General features: G+C 32.1%; 1 protein-coding gene across 1 annotated transcript in view; it reads right to left on the bottom strand.

Annotated features, from left to right (window-relative positions):
* The window catches only part of LOC129221519 (microspherule protein 1-like), an 83203-nt gene that overhangs the window by 47112 nt on the left and 19412 nt on the right, over positions 1 to 16679 (bottom strand). The window contains 3 exon segments of the mRNA XM_054856011.1: positions 4462 to 4500; positions 4667 to 4992; positions 11318 to 11392. Of these exon segments, the coding sequence (XP_054711986.1) occupies positions 4462 to 4500; positions 4667 to 4992; positions 11318 to 11372 (420 nt within the window). The 5' untranslated portion in view covers positions 11373 to 11392.

The raw sequence follows: 16679 nt of genomic DNA, 5'->3' as shown, positions 1-16679 counted from the left end.
TCTGCTGTACTAGGTAATTCTTCTGGTTTCTTTAACTTACCATCAATTACGTCCAATGCCCCTTCGTGATAATCTAATATATCTCTTATCTTCCGTTTACACATTGAAAATCTGCTTCTCCAGATAACGGCTTTACAGTTCTTGATAAATCCATCTTGAACTATTTTCTTTTCGGATTTAACTTACTCTCCGCTTTAATCTTTTAAAAACGCAATGAGCTTGCTCGGCGCCCATAACCTGATAAATTTTACATAACCTAATGACTTTAAGTAACATATTAAGGTTATGTATCTACTTAGCAGAGTAAAGTGTGAACTAAAAAGATGAAAAGACGAAGATATTATTAGCGAAACTTTATTCCATCTTACTAGATGATCGCCATTTTAAAACTTCAAAAACTACTTAGTGTTGCCAAAACAATAATAAAGAAATATATATAAACAATAATACAACTTTAACAATATTAAGTGACGAAAAGTCATTCTTTAAAAATATCAACGATTTATTAAACAATTAACAATTGTAAAAGATAAAATGAGAAAATAATAAAGTACAGTAGAACCTCGATTATCCGAAGTAATTGGGACCGAACCTACTTCGGATAATCGAAAACTTCGGATAATCGAGAATTTATCTATAATCATCTAGTTTAATATGTAGAGTCGTCGTTTAACTGTTATGGCTATTTTTACTGTTAAAGAAATTAAAATTATAAATGAAAATTAATTTATTTCTGGAACAAACTTTACAATGGTTTATATGGAAGTTTCATCTGGTGCAATTTCGCCGTCCTTTGCCGTGCAGCTCTATCCCGAAGTTTTCTTAAAATCATGAGTTCAGAGGAATCACACTGTTCCTGTTGTTCCAACCAAGCAAGACCTTTTGCAAAACTCTCAAATGCATCATTGTTACTTATCTTATTTGTTCCAGAATCATTCTCATCTTCATCATCATCTTGTTTTGGAGAATTCCGGACTTCTGCTATTAAGTCCTCATCATTGAGCAACTGGAAGCCTGCATCTTCCATGTCACAATTCAACCAATCTGTAATTTCTCTATCACCACAATTTTCAAAGCATTTCATTGTGCTGAAAACGCTTGAAAACTCAGTAACAATATCTTTCGCAATGTCAGTAGCATTTTCATCTGTGCCACTTGAAAAATTCGGCAAAAGTTTTCTCCAACTTCGTCTTAGTGTCGATTGCGGCAAAGATTCCCATGCGTCACTGATCATATAAATGCAGTCTTTGATGTTGATAGTTTTCCAAAACTCAACTATTGAAACTGCACCAGATTCAGAATCTCCTTCAAAAAGTAATTTTCTGATAAACTGCTTTCGGTAACGTCGTTTTAAAGATTCTAAGACTCCCTGATCCATAGGCTGCAGCAGAGATGTTGTATTGGGGGGCAAAAATAAACACCGGATGTTACCAGATTTTAAAGAGTTATGTTCCGGATGAGCTGGACAGTTATCGAATAACAGAAGCGCTCCATTCAAATGTTTTTTTTCTTGCCAAGATTTCACTGCAGGCACGAAAATATCAAAAAACCACTTGGAAAACAAATTGGAATCCATCCAAGCATTTTTTTGATTTAAATAGTGTACAGGAAGAGCAGATCTGTTTACATTCTTAAAACATCTTGGATTCTTACTTTTCCCAACAACAGCTAGTTCAAGCTTGTGGGAACCCGATGCGTTGGAGCAGGCTAAAACAGTGACCCTATCTTTCATTCGTTTCCTTCCGGGAGCAGAAGTTTCATTTACCGCAGCTAAAGTTTTTTCAGGAAGGGCCTTCCAATACAGTCCGGTTTCATCGCAGTTGTAAATTTGATCTGGGGATAAATTCTCATCTCTTATCAAATCTTCAATCTTTGCAACAAATGAATCAACTGCAGCGACATTTCCAGACAATTTTTCCCCCTCGATATTGAGTTGCCTTATACCATGACGAATTTTGAATTTCTCTAACCAGCCACTACTGGCTTTGAAGTCATCAGAACCACCAAGCTTCGAGTTGAGAATCAAAGCTTTTTCTTGAATCATTGGTCCAGATAGGGGTATTCCTTCACATCTTTTCTGCACAAACCATTTGTACAAAGTCGCATCTAAATCTGTATGATCGGCTAATTTCATTGTTTTTCGGAATTTGGCACCTTTCGTGATATCAAACTCAGCAAACACTTTTTAATTTTTTCCGAGTTTCTTTTCATTTCGCTCACGGTTGACACACCAACGTGAAACTCATTCGCAAGTTTTGTAACAGCTTCACCAGATTCTAGTCTCGTTACAATATCATATTTTTCCTGTATGGTTAATACGATTCTTTTTCTCTTAATGGAAGCCATCATAAAGAAGAAAACATGAGTTTCAAAAATAAGAAAAACGATGCGTTAGTTCTATCAGATCCCCCGGCAGGTCAAAACTACCAACTTCACTGATAGCACTCAAGAAAATTCTGATCGAAAATGTAGGAGCAGAAAAAGAGAACCCACAGATTAGCACGAAATTTCCGGGAAATTTCGAATTCTGGCCAGCTGCCCAGCCCAACGCGACAGAGAACAGCAAACGGGTTTTCCTTCTTTTCCCTTTTCCTGGAATAGGTTCACAAAGGATAAGATTCTACCAGGGATAGGATATATAGGATATAGATTCTACTAGATAGGATATATAGGATATCCTATATATATAGGATTCTACTAGGGATAGGATATATAGGATATAGATTCTACTAGATAGGATATATAGGATATAGATTCTACTAGAACTCGACGAACTTTAGCTTTAGTTTGTAAATGATGAGATACATATAATTGAATAATAACATTGTACTTAGGATAAACTTAGTGTTTATCACAAACACAACAAAATTTTATCCAAAAGAGAGATGGTCGGATGGGGAACACGAGGTCACTTGACATGGAACGACTATCATTTAACAGATCATTTCTAAATGATCATATTTAAATTTTTAGACTAAGGTTCTAAACAAAAATAAAATTGTAAGTATTATTACTGTAATATAACTATAAAAATACCTGAAAAATATTAATATGATTCATCATCAATATCACTGACTCAACAACCCATTGTGAGTGCAAACCTTTTCCATAAGTTTCTTCCAGTTGGATCTATTTTTTGCCTGACTTCTCCAATTAATATGATTAGTACACATATTTTTATATTACAAATATTGTAGTTCAAAAAATAAATACAGTCGGATCCCTCTACAACGGGATCCGACTTGCGCGAAATGGCTATAACGCGAGTTTTTTTTTATGAGAAAATTTTTTTTATTGCTGATGCAAATTACTCGCTTGCAACATGAAATTTTTTGGAAAAGAACAGCAGAGCATTAGAATGGGCTTCGTTGACACTAAATATTGGTTTTGTGGACAGACTTTCGTCCCTTTAGCATCACTGACAGCGGAAGTTCACACATTGTATTACTCTAAACATCGCTTTGCTTTAGTTTATACAAATTACTGCTCCGATTCTGAACGGTTTTCTTTTCCTTTTTATGAACGTTGATAAAACAGAATGGTTTCCAAACAAGGACTTTCATCTCAAGTTAGCAAAAGTGGAAAGAAAAACAGAAAGTTTCTGACAATGCAAGAAAAGGTAAAGATTCTCGATGCTTCAACAATTATAAAGTGTCTCGAAGGTAGCACGATAATTAGGTATGAGTTAATCTTCGATACATACAATTAAAGTTCAAGAAAAGGAAATCTGCAAAAGTTCAGAACTTAGTTTTAATAATGAAGCTCGCAGGGTAGTGTCTGAGCAAAATACAAACATCATGAAAATGGAAGCCAGGCCAGAAATAATGGTGTTCCCACTCTGCATAAACTTCATGAATTTTAAAATTATAATTAAAATTACGATATCTACTGTTCAGTGCTATTATAATGCAGTAATGTTCTTTCTGTAAGTACTCTTCTGTTAAAGTACATGTATTTTATTGATCATTGATTTTGCGCTTCGTAACAGAGTAATCATGTTAAATGTAAAGTTTTTTCTAAGATACAGTAAAAAGTCAGTTCTTTATAAAACATACGGTAATATATATAGCTAAAAAATGGTTTAAAACAATTTGAGGGGTGTTAACACATGTCTGAAATAATTGGGTATGCTTATAAAAAATTTACAATACATAAGTTACTAAACATACGTTGTTCCACAACGCAAAATTCCGACTTACGCGAGGGGTCTTGGAATGCATCCCTCGCGTAAGTCGGGATTCGACTGTATTGAAAATGTCATGACATTTTCAAAATAATTATTGGATATATATCGTGATACATGCCAACTGATATATATTGATGAACCCTGCTACTGGTTGTGTAAAAATTTACAAAAACAAAATCTCATAAATCGTTATTTAAAAAAAAAAAAAAAAAATCAGCCAGTGATCACTATAATAAGGGCACAGATTTTAAGATATGTGTGTATTTTATACTCACTTTTGGTTTTTTGATTCTCTTCTGAGGGGGTCGAGTTTGCTGCAAGAAAATTTCAAAATCTGAGAAACTAACACATAAATATAAAGCACACAAGACAATGATAATACTGAAATATAGGTTGAGTAATATTAACATTTTCCCTTTTTTGTTTCGATTACATTTTTGAAAACTAAGTCTTAAGTGCAGATTTTCTAAAAAACCATACCTTCTTTTTTTCAGGAACATCAACATGTAACTGACTAGTGCTTGGAAGAATATGAGTAGGGGTTGCCAAAGTAGGAGTCGACAAGGATACAGCTTGTGATAGCAAAGTAAATGGCACATTCTGTGGCCTCGCACGACTTGTTTTGATCAAGCTGCTTTCAACCAGTTCATCATCAAATTTTTTACGTTTGATAGAACGAGATGAGCTTCTACGTTTCTGTGATTGCTCGGTCGATATTTGGCCAGACTTCATTAAAGGGTTATTGACAAAAATACCAGGACTTGGCAATTCAGGGACTTCAGCTTTCATAAAAATTTTTGGTGAAGCTGAAAGATAATTAGAATATAATCACACAAATTAGAATTAATAATATGAATACTAAATCTAAATCAGTTATTTTTTCACAAATTTATCTTTGTTGAAAGTGTTTAAAAAATAAAAGTGAAGAATAAGAATTATTCAGATAGTGTACAGGGTGGCGACAGGAACAGCGAAAAAAAGTTCCCTGACTTTTCCCTGATTTCCCTGATTAAGTTCACTGAATTTCCCTGATTTACGTTACCATGGATAATGGTTTTCTTCCTTTACCCTACCTGAAAACCATTGCATATTAAATAAAATGCAGTGTTTAAAACGTTTTAAGCTGTTAATTAAAAATAAATTTTGAAAATAAGCTTTTTTTTTAGTAAAAATTGTATATTAAAATATCTAAGAAGAAATATTATAGGAAATCTAAAACAAATACTTGACTTCCAGGAACCAGTAAACATAAGAATTCTAAGAAAGTATTAAAACCACTCTTAAAGACATATCTAATCATGATAAAACTAAAAAAGTTTATTTGGAAATAATTTTGAACTGAATTTTCAAGCAGCATAATTGTTGCTGAGAGAATAACAAGTAACTGTGAAAGTATAGAAATAATGCAGTTTTACTTACGTAAATAATGGACATAATTATGTAAAACAAATTGGAACCTTTAAACAACCAATCATATTGAGCTATTCTCTAATCAAGAACTTAGGTTTTAATGAAGGAATACAGCATTTTAACTATTAAAAAATAGTAAAAATATTTGCTTATGTACACAACTCAATTTCAAATGATTTCATTATTAGTCGGAAAAAATCTTTTGTAACAAACATTGAAATGTAAAAAAAACATTAATTAATTTAAACATTTATAGTATATAACTTGGTTTTAAAATAAAAGAATTTTAAAGTCTGAAAAAGAAAAAAAACCCTTCATATAATCTAAAGCGACAGCGAATAATAAAATGGCAAAAAACAAAAGTTGATTTTCATTTAACATTCAATTTTAGTAATTAAATCAAAAATGCCAAGTAAAATACCTTTCAGCTCTTAGCAGAATCAATTAAAAAAAAAAAGATCTTTTCTTGAAATTGTAATTACAGTACGCAAGCTACTTCAAGACAATGAGTAAAGGCTTTACTGGCGGCTTCCTCTTTGCATATAGGGTTGTTTATTTTACGTAGCATTAAAGGCCTGGCAGAAAAATTCAAACTACGTAAAATAAACAACTTTACAGACACAGAAGCTTAGGAAGTTTATCCTGTGGTTAATAACTTAAGATTCAATACTTTGACCTTAAGGGAAAAAAAATGCATAAACATATGTAAGTGTATAATCGCACCTCAATAATTTTACTTTTTTTAAACAAATAATTGGTGGAAAATGCATAGGAGATAAAGGTATTTGATTTCGCAAAGCAAAAAAAAAATTTTTTTTTCTTCATTTGATCAATTTCCCCTGAATGTTTATTATTTTTTCGAAATTCCCTGATATTTCCCTGATTTTTCCCTGATTAATAAAGTTCCTGACTTTTCCCTGATCTCCCTGATCTGTCGCCACCCTGGTGTAGTGTTCCCCCAGGAACTTTTTGGAGGGCATCAACCCTGCACTCATTTTTACAGTTCTCAATATGCCCTTCTTGCCCCTTTGAAGTTTATGAAACTTCATCACAAAAGTAAACTAAACATTCATGCTAGTGAATGCGTGACAAAACTGAAGATTCAGTCTTGAAAGTTACTCTCTCATTTCCCTTATTCACTATAATTCAATTTGAATATAAATAATATTTTGTCAGTTTTGAGTATAATGTTTTAAACTGAATATTAAAAGACTTATTAATAAAATAATAATCTTTAATAGGTGTGTGGCAAAAAAAAAAAAAAAACCTTCAAAATGCTTCTGACACAATTCTTGCTCATCCTCATGCAAAATGACCCTCTGAATACAAATATGAGCATCATTTTTCACCTACATGCAGTGGCGTACCGAAGGGGGGGGGGGGGGCGGAGGAGGCGGTCCGCCCCAGGCCCCGCTTTGACACAGGCCCCCAAATTTCAATTTTTGGTTTTCACCAATATTGTTGCATATCTTGATTTGAATGCTTAAACAAGTTGGCTTATTAAATCATAATTTTTTTAAAGACCAAATATTTGTTCAGGGATACAATCAATACCTCTTCGGGATCAATGTAGGGTTTATGATACCCAGGCCCCGCTTGGACATAGGCCCCAAAATTTTAATTCGTTTTCTTTTTCGCCAACGTGCCTTATGTCATGGTTTAGATAAATAAAAAGTTGACTTTTTATGTAGAATGAATATTTTCTCAGTGACTCTTGCCTAAACAAAGAGAGGGCAAATTATGTCCCACAGGCCCCAATTTGACATAAGCCCCGAAATTGTATCTCATTTTTTCCAGTAGATCTGTCATATACATCATGATTAGAAATATTAATCAGTTACCTATATATGCGAGTATATATCATAAATTTTGTTAAATATGACTTTTTTCATAGTGACCCGTCCTAGTGTACAAAGGCACATGAGCGCTTGGGCCACGAATTTAATGGGGGACCCAAATTTTTAAATTAACTAAACCTATAAAAATCATTTGCTTTTATTTTGTTAAGTGCTTTCAGCAAAGTTGTCTATCCTTTGTGGCGTTGGAAAAATCAGTCAGATAATTTTTTCTTTTTACCAGCTGCACTTCTGTGGTTTTAAGTTTCGTCGCCTGCCCGAAGCTGTAACTTCTAAGAACAAATCGGACCCTTTCTGACTCAAGCAAAGGGGACTTCCTTTTTGCTATGCCCCTTTCGACAGCGTAAAACTGTTTAATTGGTCAATACTTCGGGACTTTTGACCTTGACTGCATAATACCTCCTCTCATCCATTCTATACTCGATTTCAAGCTTACTTGACTATGGAGAAATGTGCTGCGGCCAAGCAAAAGAAATAGTTCCTAGCCCTTTGTCCGATTATCGGGGAAAATTACACTCTTCGCTTTAGAAATCGGATTAGTTAGTTATAGCCACGCATACGCAAAATTTTTTTGTCTTAATTTCTGTCAAACATTAAATATTTTTAATTCTACCAGCGAAGCCACGTAGAGCGTTTTCTCCACTTCAACCAAACGCGCCAGGCAAGTATAGGGTCACACCAGTGTTTTTTTTGTCTGAAGAACATAAAGAGCGTTTATTTTTTTTTTTTTGTGAGTGAGACCTAGCAGAAAAGTTTTATTTAGACTGCAAATGTGTGAATTTCATCCTTATTTAGGTAAGCATGTTTTAAAAATATTTTTCTCTGAGATTAGGTGATGTTATCAGGTAAATAGTTCCCTGGTGTGTCTTACTCAAAGGAATAGTAAAGGTTTTTTTTTCTGTAAAAGCCAATTTTTATCCTAAAATTAATTAAATCTGGAATGCTTAAACGTTTCTGTTCACTGTACTTGGATGTTCAGATGCAATAAATTTTTAAGATACAATATAATTTTAGGACTTTTTTCTGTTTTTGATATTTTCTGACAAAGCACAATTTTATTAAAAATATAGTATTTACTAAATTTTCTTAAAACCATATGTTTTACTGTGGTATTTACAATAGTGTCCGAAATCAAACCAACACTACTGAAATATGTAAAAATGTACCACTTAAAATAATTACTGTAATATATGGTACGTACAAATAGTTTGAAAAACTTCAGTTTTAATACCAGGTAGGCCCCCATTTCGAGTAGTGCCCCAGGCCCCCATCTGTCTTGGTACGCCACAGCCTACATGTCCTACTTTTTGGGTATGGCACCCCCCAATTGTTTTTCAGTTTTTTAGTTTTATAGGCCATTATCTTTATTTAAAGGGGAAGGGAGCATTGTATTAGTCATTAACACTTTTCTGAAGAGCTAGAGATGTGCAAAGTTCAAAATTATGAAGATTTGAAGCAAGTTGGGGAGACTTATGGGGGTATTCCCCCTTAAAATTTAAAAAATAATCAAAATCTACTTTTTTTTCACATTTTTTTCTGCAAAACATGAGTATATAGAACACACTCCTATGAAACATATGTTCTAAAAAAAAAATTATTTTAAATAAAAAAGTTAAGATTCATCTCATTTTGCATAGTCTGAGTCAAGATAATTGACATTAAAATGATCTTAAGTATGCTTATAAGATAGCATTAATGAATATTTATATTTCTGGCGATACACTGCCCCCATTATATTTCACTATATAAAGAAGTGATAAATGATGGAGCCGGTGCATACCCAGAAATATAAATATTAAAAATACGTTATAAGCATATTCAAGTTTATTTTTAAGTCATAATTAAATTTTTGAATGTAATTTGAATAATACTGGCAGGTTCTTTACTGAAGATCTGCAATGCGACTCTTGACTATGCAAAATGCGATGCTTCCAATAGTTTATTTCATTTTTTTACAAGGTAAAAATTTTTTGGACATGGGACTAATAGGAGTGGGTCCTATACTCTGGTTTTATGCCAGAAAAGAATAGTCAAAATTGCAAAACAAACCCCTAGAAAAAAAAGCTAGGTTTTGATGATTTTTTAAACATTGAAAGGGGGAATACTTGTATTTTGTGCATGTGAAGCACAAAATAGTAAAAAAAGCACCTTCTCTACAACAAAACTTCTATTACAATTTCCCTTTTTAATTGAATACTTCAGTCTGAAAACCAGGCATCTTCCTCTTTTTTTAAAGAATTTAATTGAGACTATTTAACTTTCCAGTTAAACTAATGTAGACACACCTTTTAGCCTGAAATCTCTATTGAGTTTGAAAGCCTGCCATATACACAGAGATGACTTGTTATTCAACTGAACTTGGACCAGCATAGCACATAAGCTCCTCAACAATATTATACTACATTGATAAAATTTATGAACCACATAACAGAGATTCATTGTGAAAGAGCTAACAACAAATATGTTTCTTGATTTCAAAAGCTGGTAGCCGTTGTATTTTAAGAAAATTGTATTTGAAATGGCAAAATAAGAAAAGAAAAACATAAGAACTTGCTTATAATGAGCGTGAAAAGACTGCAATATTTGCTAGTTGTAACTGAGTACTCGTAAAAAAAAAGAGTACATAAAATAGCATAAAAATTAGTATATATTTTTTCTTACTTCAGTACGGAACTAAAGAAGTAGGTTAAATTGCATTAAACTAATTTAATGTCTCTTTCCTGTGTTATTGATTCAGAAGAATATTCATAGCATCACAGCTACCTCTTGCCTCAAAAAAGGGTTGAAGCTTCTCAGCACATCAAAATTAATTGAGTACGTTGAGGATTCTTCAGCTTCAAACTCTTCACACTTATTTGTCGTCATCATCCTTTTCATTATTTTTTTCCTCTGCATTAGCTTGAATATTTGCCACAATATCCTCATAAGTGATAATATTGGTTTGAACAAACACATATTTTCAAAAGCTTCTCTACTCTACAAATTAAAAAAAAGGGACCGTCATCACTTGTTCTCTTGATTTTATGACTGGCCACTAACTTTTGCTTGAGTTCAAAATATTGAAAGAATTTTTTCAAGCATAATCTGAGCTGGAAAGCCTTAGAATATTTTTGAATTCTAAAAATATTGTTTGCTTTAAGAGGGGTTTGCTTGTTGAAAGCAAGTTATATTCCCATAGATTTAAAATTGTACCAATTAAAATCTTTCTGACTTTGCTAAATCCAGGTTCTCATTAATTTAGCACTCATTATAAGCAAGTTCAACTGTATTACTGATATCTGGCAAAGTTTGAATTGCCTCAATTCATTGGCAAGTTAAGTAAATTAATGTTTGTTTTGTCAAAACAAGTACTCTAAAAGTTGCCCCATTGCCAATAAAGAAAGCATATTCAGAAGAAATTGCCAAAACCACAAGAAATTGTAGACATTAAAAAAGTTAAAATGTATACCAAGCGATTTTTTGGCTCTTTATTAGTTTTGATGGAGATCATTGGTTTTCAAACTGGCATGCTTTAAAAAAAAAAAAAAAAAAAAAAAAACCTCTTGCATTATTTTAAATTGCACACTACAACCAAATGAATCAATGAATGGAGAGTGAACTATTACAATGTAGTATTAGAATAGAAAAAGGAGATCAGCATTGTGATGAAGAGTAATAGAATGTGAAAGCTTAATGGCAACAAAATGAACACAATTCAAATTTTTACACTTAATATTTCTACAGCCAGTATGTTTAAAAAAATTTTTATAATGATTTCAAAATCTTAATTTTTTTAAAGAACAGTGAGTGTTTAGTTAGTGAAATAATTAATGCCTTATTAACTATGCGCAGCAGATTATTTTCTTAAAATAAAATATGACCATACCAGTGTTCGATGCCTCCTGTGAACTGTCACTAATTCCAGCCATTTGAAGACTCATTACAAAGTATTTTCAATGCACTACAAGGATAGAAATAAAAACAGAATTGAATATACATGTAAGAAAGATGTTAAACACTTTGAATAACATGCTTAAATTTTTAGCTATAAACAGATGAAAAAGATTAGATTTGATGATCTTCAAGTGATGATCTTAATTATTTACGTATAGCAGCAAGCTTACTACTACCTAAAAGAAACAAATACCCCAAAGTGAATGAAAAATTGGTGCACCCGTGATATTTATCACTAGTATCACACAGTTGTTCGCATCTATTTATGTTTACATACATACAGATACCGTGGTCTCTTTGCCTGTCCCTCCAGCACCCACTTTGAAAACCTCTGATAGTTTAAATGTATGTGAGTCTTGTTGATTTTCTTCAAGTTATGGCATACATTTATATCGTTTTTCATCTGTTTGCAAATTATTCACAAAATTCGCTTTTCCGCATGCATGCATTGTGCCACCGTATTATATGAATTTAACTGGAAGTTTGAATTTTTCCTTTGAAATTTCCTTTTTTTTTTGAGCTATCACGATTGCTTATTGCTTTCATTTGACTGTTTTTGGCGTCCTCTCTATCACTTTATTTATTTACCCACCGCCACCCTCCGCACCATCACCATAGCGAAAGCCGTCTCCAAGTTGCATCCATGTCCTACACACACGTGCATACATACACAACTACACACACACAAACACATACACCTACAAACACATACACATACACACACGGTACATACAGACACCTGGGTAGTTCTCAGGAAACATGACATCTTGAAAAAATTTTTTTTTCCAAATTTAAAGTCGTCAAAATAACTTATATATTTTTTTGTATATTCATTTAGTTACCTTTATTAATACCTTGCAGAGAGCAGTGAAGTTTATTGACATTTGCAGAAGAAAATAACTGAAGTAAAAATTCACCAAATTTTAAATGCCAGGAAAATGACACAGATGCCAGGAAAATGACAAAATTAACTAAGAAGTCCAGAAAACAGTTATTTTCAGCTCATGTGCCTTAAAAAAGTTAAAGATGAAAAGTAAAATTTAACGTTTTATGTAAATAAATTTATCTCATGGCTTTGTAAAAATATATACACATCAAATAATTCATAACATAAATATTGTGAATAATTTGAACAAATTATGTCATAAAAGTTAGAGTGACACATATAATAATGGAATACTATTTAATCTGACTACTTTATAGTTTACAAAAAAACATTATACAATAAAAACAAATCATTCTTCTAAGATTTTATTAATCTTGTAGCTTTCAGAAAAAGCAAAATGTCTGGAAGAGATTGGGTAGGGAGCACACATTTTTGAAATTATGTTACTCATAGGAATTTTGACGCAATCTTTCTTTACTGGCCACTTAAAATGATTAACACTTTTTTTGCCTGCACGAGCCATGAAATTAACTACAATATCATCATTAATAACTTCAACAACTTCTCCTGGAAACCATTCATCTTCGAATTGAACTGCCACCCAACTATTAATTTGAATTGTCTCAGAATCATTAGCTTCAGTAGTGTTTGCCTCAGTTGAATATGATGCATTACCAAAATTAAGAGCTGGTACTCCGACTATGGTATATTCAGAGTAGTCTAACAAGCCAATGTCAAAATCACATTTAATGTTACTGTGGCAGTTACAGCTCATTTTACGAAAAAAGAGGCTGGTTGGATCCTTTATCCAAAACACCTGGTGTACATTCATAGATCCCTTAAAAGGAATGATTTTCTTTCCTTCAATGAATTTATCAATTTCTTCTATATCAGAAGTTTTTACTTCTTTAATTATCATATTACACTCTTTTTCTACAACAGAAAAGAAAGTGTTCATATCTGGTATGTCTCCACCAAAAGCTACATATTTATCAGCAGAACGTTTTACAACGGCACCAACACCATCTGGTGCACCCTTTCTATGCCCGGCTTCTGTAAAATGCCAATGCGCAGATGACGCATTGGGCAAAATTTGATGCAAAAAAAATTTCAAAAGATAAAAATTTGTTTTATTTCTGTATTGTGTGGAAGGCGAATCACTCACAAAATGTACTTCTTTTATCTTCTCTCTTTTTGGAACACTGATTAAAATTTTCTTTATATGTGCCCAAATAGCACATGAGTCATGTCTTAGGGATTCTGATAAAGTTGCGAATGAAGAACTTATGGTTTTTTCTGCTGGTTTTTGATATAACACTCCTGTGTGTACAGTAAATTGTGTTCTTGAAGCTCCAAAGTGTACTTACTGCCTGTGGTTCTGATGCAAACTTGATATTGTAGTTCTCACTGAAATCAATGTGAACTAAAATTGATGCTTCAGAAAGTTCTTCTTTTAATTTATTGATCATTTGAAATTGATGTTTTATTCTGGCAATACGACTCAGATGATTTTTCAATATACTTTCTAATTTTAAAGTAACACTCTCAATTCTATCTGACAAAGTCTCTTTCTTGTATTTTACTATTTTTTTTTCTTTTCCTTCTATTACAATATTTTCAGGTTTCCTGTTCCATTGTTGATATGATATTATTTCGTCAGAAATAATATTAAATTGTAACTCGACTTTCGCAGTTTTTGCACTTTCGGAAAAAGCAATCTTCTGTTACATTTGTGCAGCACATAATATTAAATATTTCATCACAATTCCTTTCTTTTATTACTTTGAGACTATGAAGTTTCTTTACTAATAAATCAACATTTTCACATTTAATGCATAAGCATGTATTACGGGCATCGATATTTGGCTGCAGAATCCAGAATGGCTTGTATCTGCAAAAAGTACTGTAACTTATTGCGTAAGGGTGCTCCTTGTTAAATTTCGGATGTAAAGTTTTTAAAGAACTGCTCAATAGTCTTCTTTGCATCTTAATCTTATTAACAGTGACAGTATCTTTTTTTCCGGGGCATAGGTGAGAATTTTCATCTTTTTCCAAAAAAATCTGTACATCACTTTTAATTTTAAAACCCTTTAAATTCATTTTTCTTTCATAAATTAAATCTGACCTTATGCGATTAGCTAAGTAAGCTTTGCGCTTCATAAACATCTTACTTTCTCTCAGCATTTTATATTTTTTTAGAATTTTGCCTCTTACAACTTTATCAAATAACTGCTTTTCCTTGTAAGTTTTCATTTTCTTATAATTTTTCTCTAATTGAGAGGATAATGTTTCTGCAAATAATAATTTCTGTTTTATCTGATGTGAGATCCTGCTACCTCCAATAATTTTTTTCACTCTTTTCCTAGGAGTATCTTCCTTGTTCTTGCTGGAACTGTTTTTCAACCTGTAATACCTCTGTCGATATTTCTGGTATTTTCTTTCTGCATTTCTCAGTTTAATTGATTGTTCTTTTAATACTCGATATGCTTTTGCTCTGTCTCTACGAATTTTTTTTCTACCTGAAGATATTCTTTCATCTGTATGTGGGGTACATAAACTATCAATGGACTCTGAATCTGAAGTCCTTTCTTTTTCAGAAAGGGCATTCTTTTTCAAGCGTGCTCTGTAATTAGTAGTATTTGCTCTCCACTTCTTACGCTGCTTTCGTTTTTCTCTTTCACTCATATTTGCAATTGGTTTTACAACTCCTTTTTTTTTCTGTTCCGCATACTTCAATTTTCTTTTAGATTTTTCTTTTTCACAGAGCTCTCTATCATTTTTAATTTTCTCGTACCGTTTCTTTTCAGCTTCTCGTTTTTTTCTCAGTATTTCTTCCCTTGACTGTTTTTTAGGGCCCATTTTTTGGAACAACCTAAAAATTTAATTTTATTAAAAATATATCTTACAATTTTTATTATATTTAAATTAAAAATGTTTTATAAAATTTTTATTACATTAGAATGAAAAATATTTTAAACTATTCTACTTCACATCTTCATTAGTCTTCTATTTCTTTACTCAACAGCAGATTTTAAAGATTTAATTATTTAACTATATATATACTTGATATTTATAGATTTTTCTTTATATTTTATCTACCTCGACTTTGTACAAAAATACTAATTTAAAGCTTTTTATCAACTGAAGCCTTTTTATCAGAAATATGAGTAAAATATTGCTAAATTATTAACACTTCAATTGGGGACACATATTTACTATCAGCAATAAAATGATTGATGTACATTCAAAAAACAAACATACAACTCAAAATTATAAGCAAATATACAAATTCCCTCACCTAACTGTTTTGTTCCTATAACCACTGTTGTGTTGTAAAGTTTAAAAAATCTGAAACAAAATGATTTCTGTTTTTGTCATTTTCCTGGCATTTGTAAGCCAGGAAAATGACAGCCAGGATAATGACAATTTGTTATTTTATTGCATTTCACATTACTTTTCTTCAACTTTTAGGCCTAACACTTTTACTTTGTGCTGAAAACAACAGGGTTTCTAATAATAACTCAGGCTGAATTTTATAGTTTTATGTTATTAATGATTTCAAGAAGACAGGAAAATGACAGCATAAAAACCTACTCACCTTGTAAAATTTCTTTAAATAGATTTTTCTTTAGAAAATTTGCTCTTGAGCCATGCAAGAAGACATGTTCTAACAAGATGGCATTCCAATCAATCTTTTAACATAAGATGTTAAGTGCTAGCGCCATCTGTATAGGTTACAGGTAACTAAAATTAAGTGGCCAGGAAAATGACGTTATTTTGATGTGACAAACAAATTATTGGCACAAAACATAATTTTTAATGGTTATTTTTTAAATATTACCTTTTGCATTTTCTTTAGAAGTGCTTTCATCAGTTGAGATAAAAAAAATTAGACAGAGAAAAATGTATAGTGAATTTTGAAGCTAGTTACTACTGAAAATATTGTTTGCGACATACCAGGAAAATGACATTTTGAAATTTAATTTAATTTTTAAAATATAAATAACTGGTAATATCAGTACCAAGTCATTTTAAAATGTTAACAATAATGCTATTAATTAAAAGAAACAAAAAAAATTTTTTTTGTAAATATAGTATTAGATTTTGGAGTCTAAGACTGTAAATTGTCATGTTTCGTGAGAATGACCCACCTACACATACACACAACTACCCACACACTTATGCCAGCACACAGACACAAACACACATGCCTACACACACACACATACCCCCCTCACACAAACACATACCCCCCCCCCCACACACACACACACAAACATATACGCCTACATACACACACTCGTGACTGCGAAAAACATAATTTGAATTCTAGATGTCAAAATTCAAATTAATTTTTCTTTTTTTTTGGTGAGGGGATAGGACAGATCCTAAACTTAGGCGCCCCTGT

The sequence above is a fragment of the Uloborus diversus genome, chromosome 4 (assembly GCF_026930045.1).
Source record: "Uloborus diversus isolate 005 chromosome 4, Udiv.v.3.1, whole genome shotgun sequence".
In the NCBI taxonomy this organism is placed as follows: Eukaryota; Metazoa; Arthropoda; class Arachnida; order Araneae; family Uloboridae; genus Uloborus; species Uloborus diversus.
Note: the sequence above shows the minus strand (reverse complement) of the source record. Positions and strands in the feature narration are given on the sequence as shown.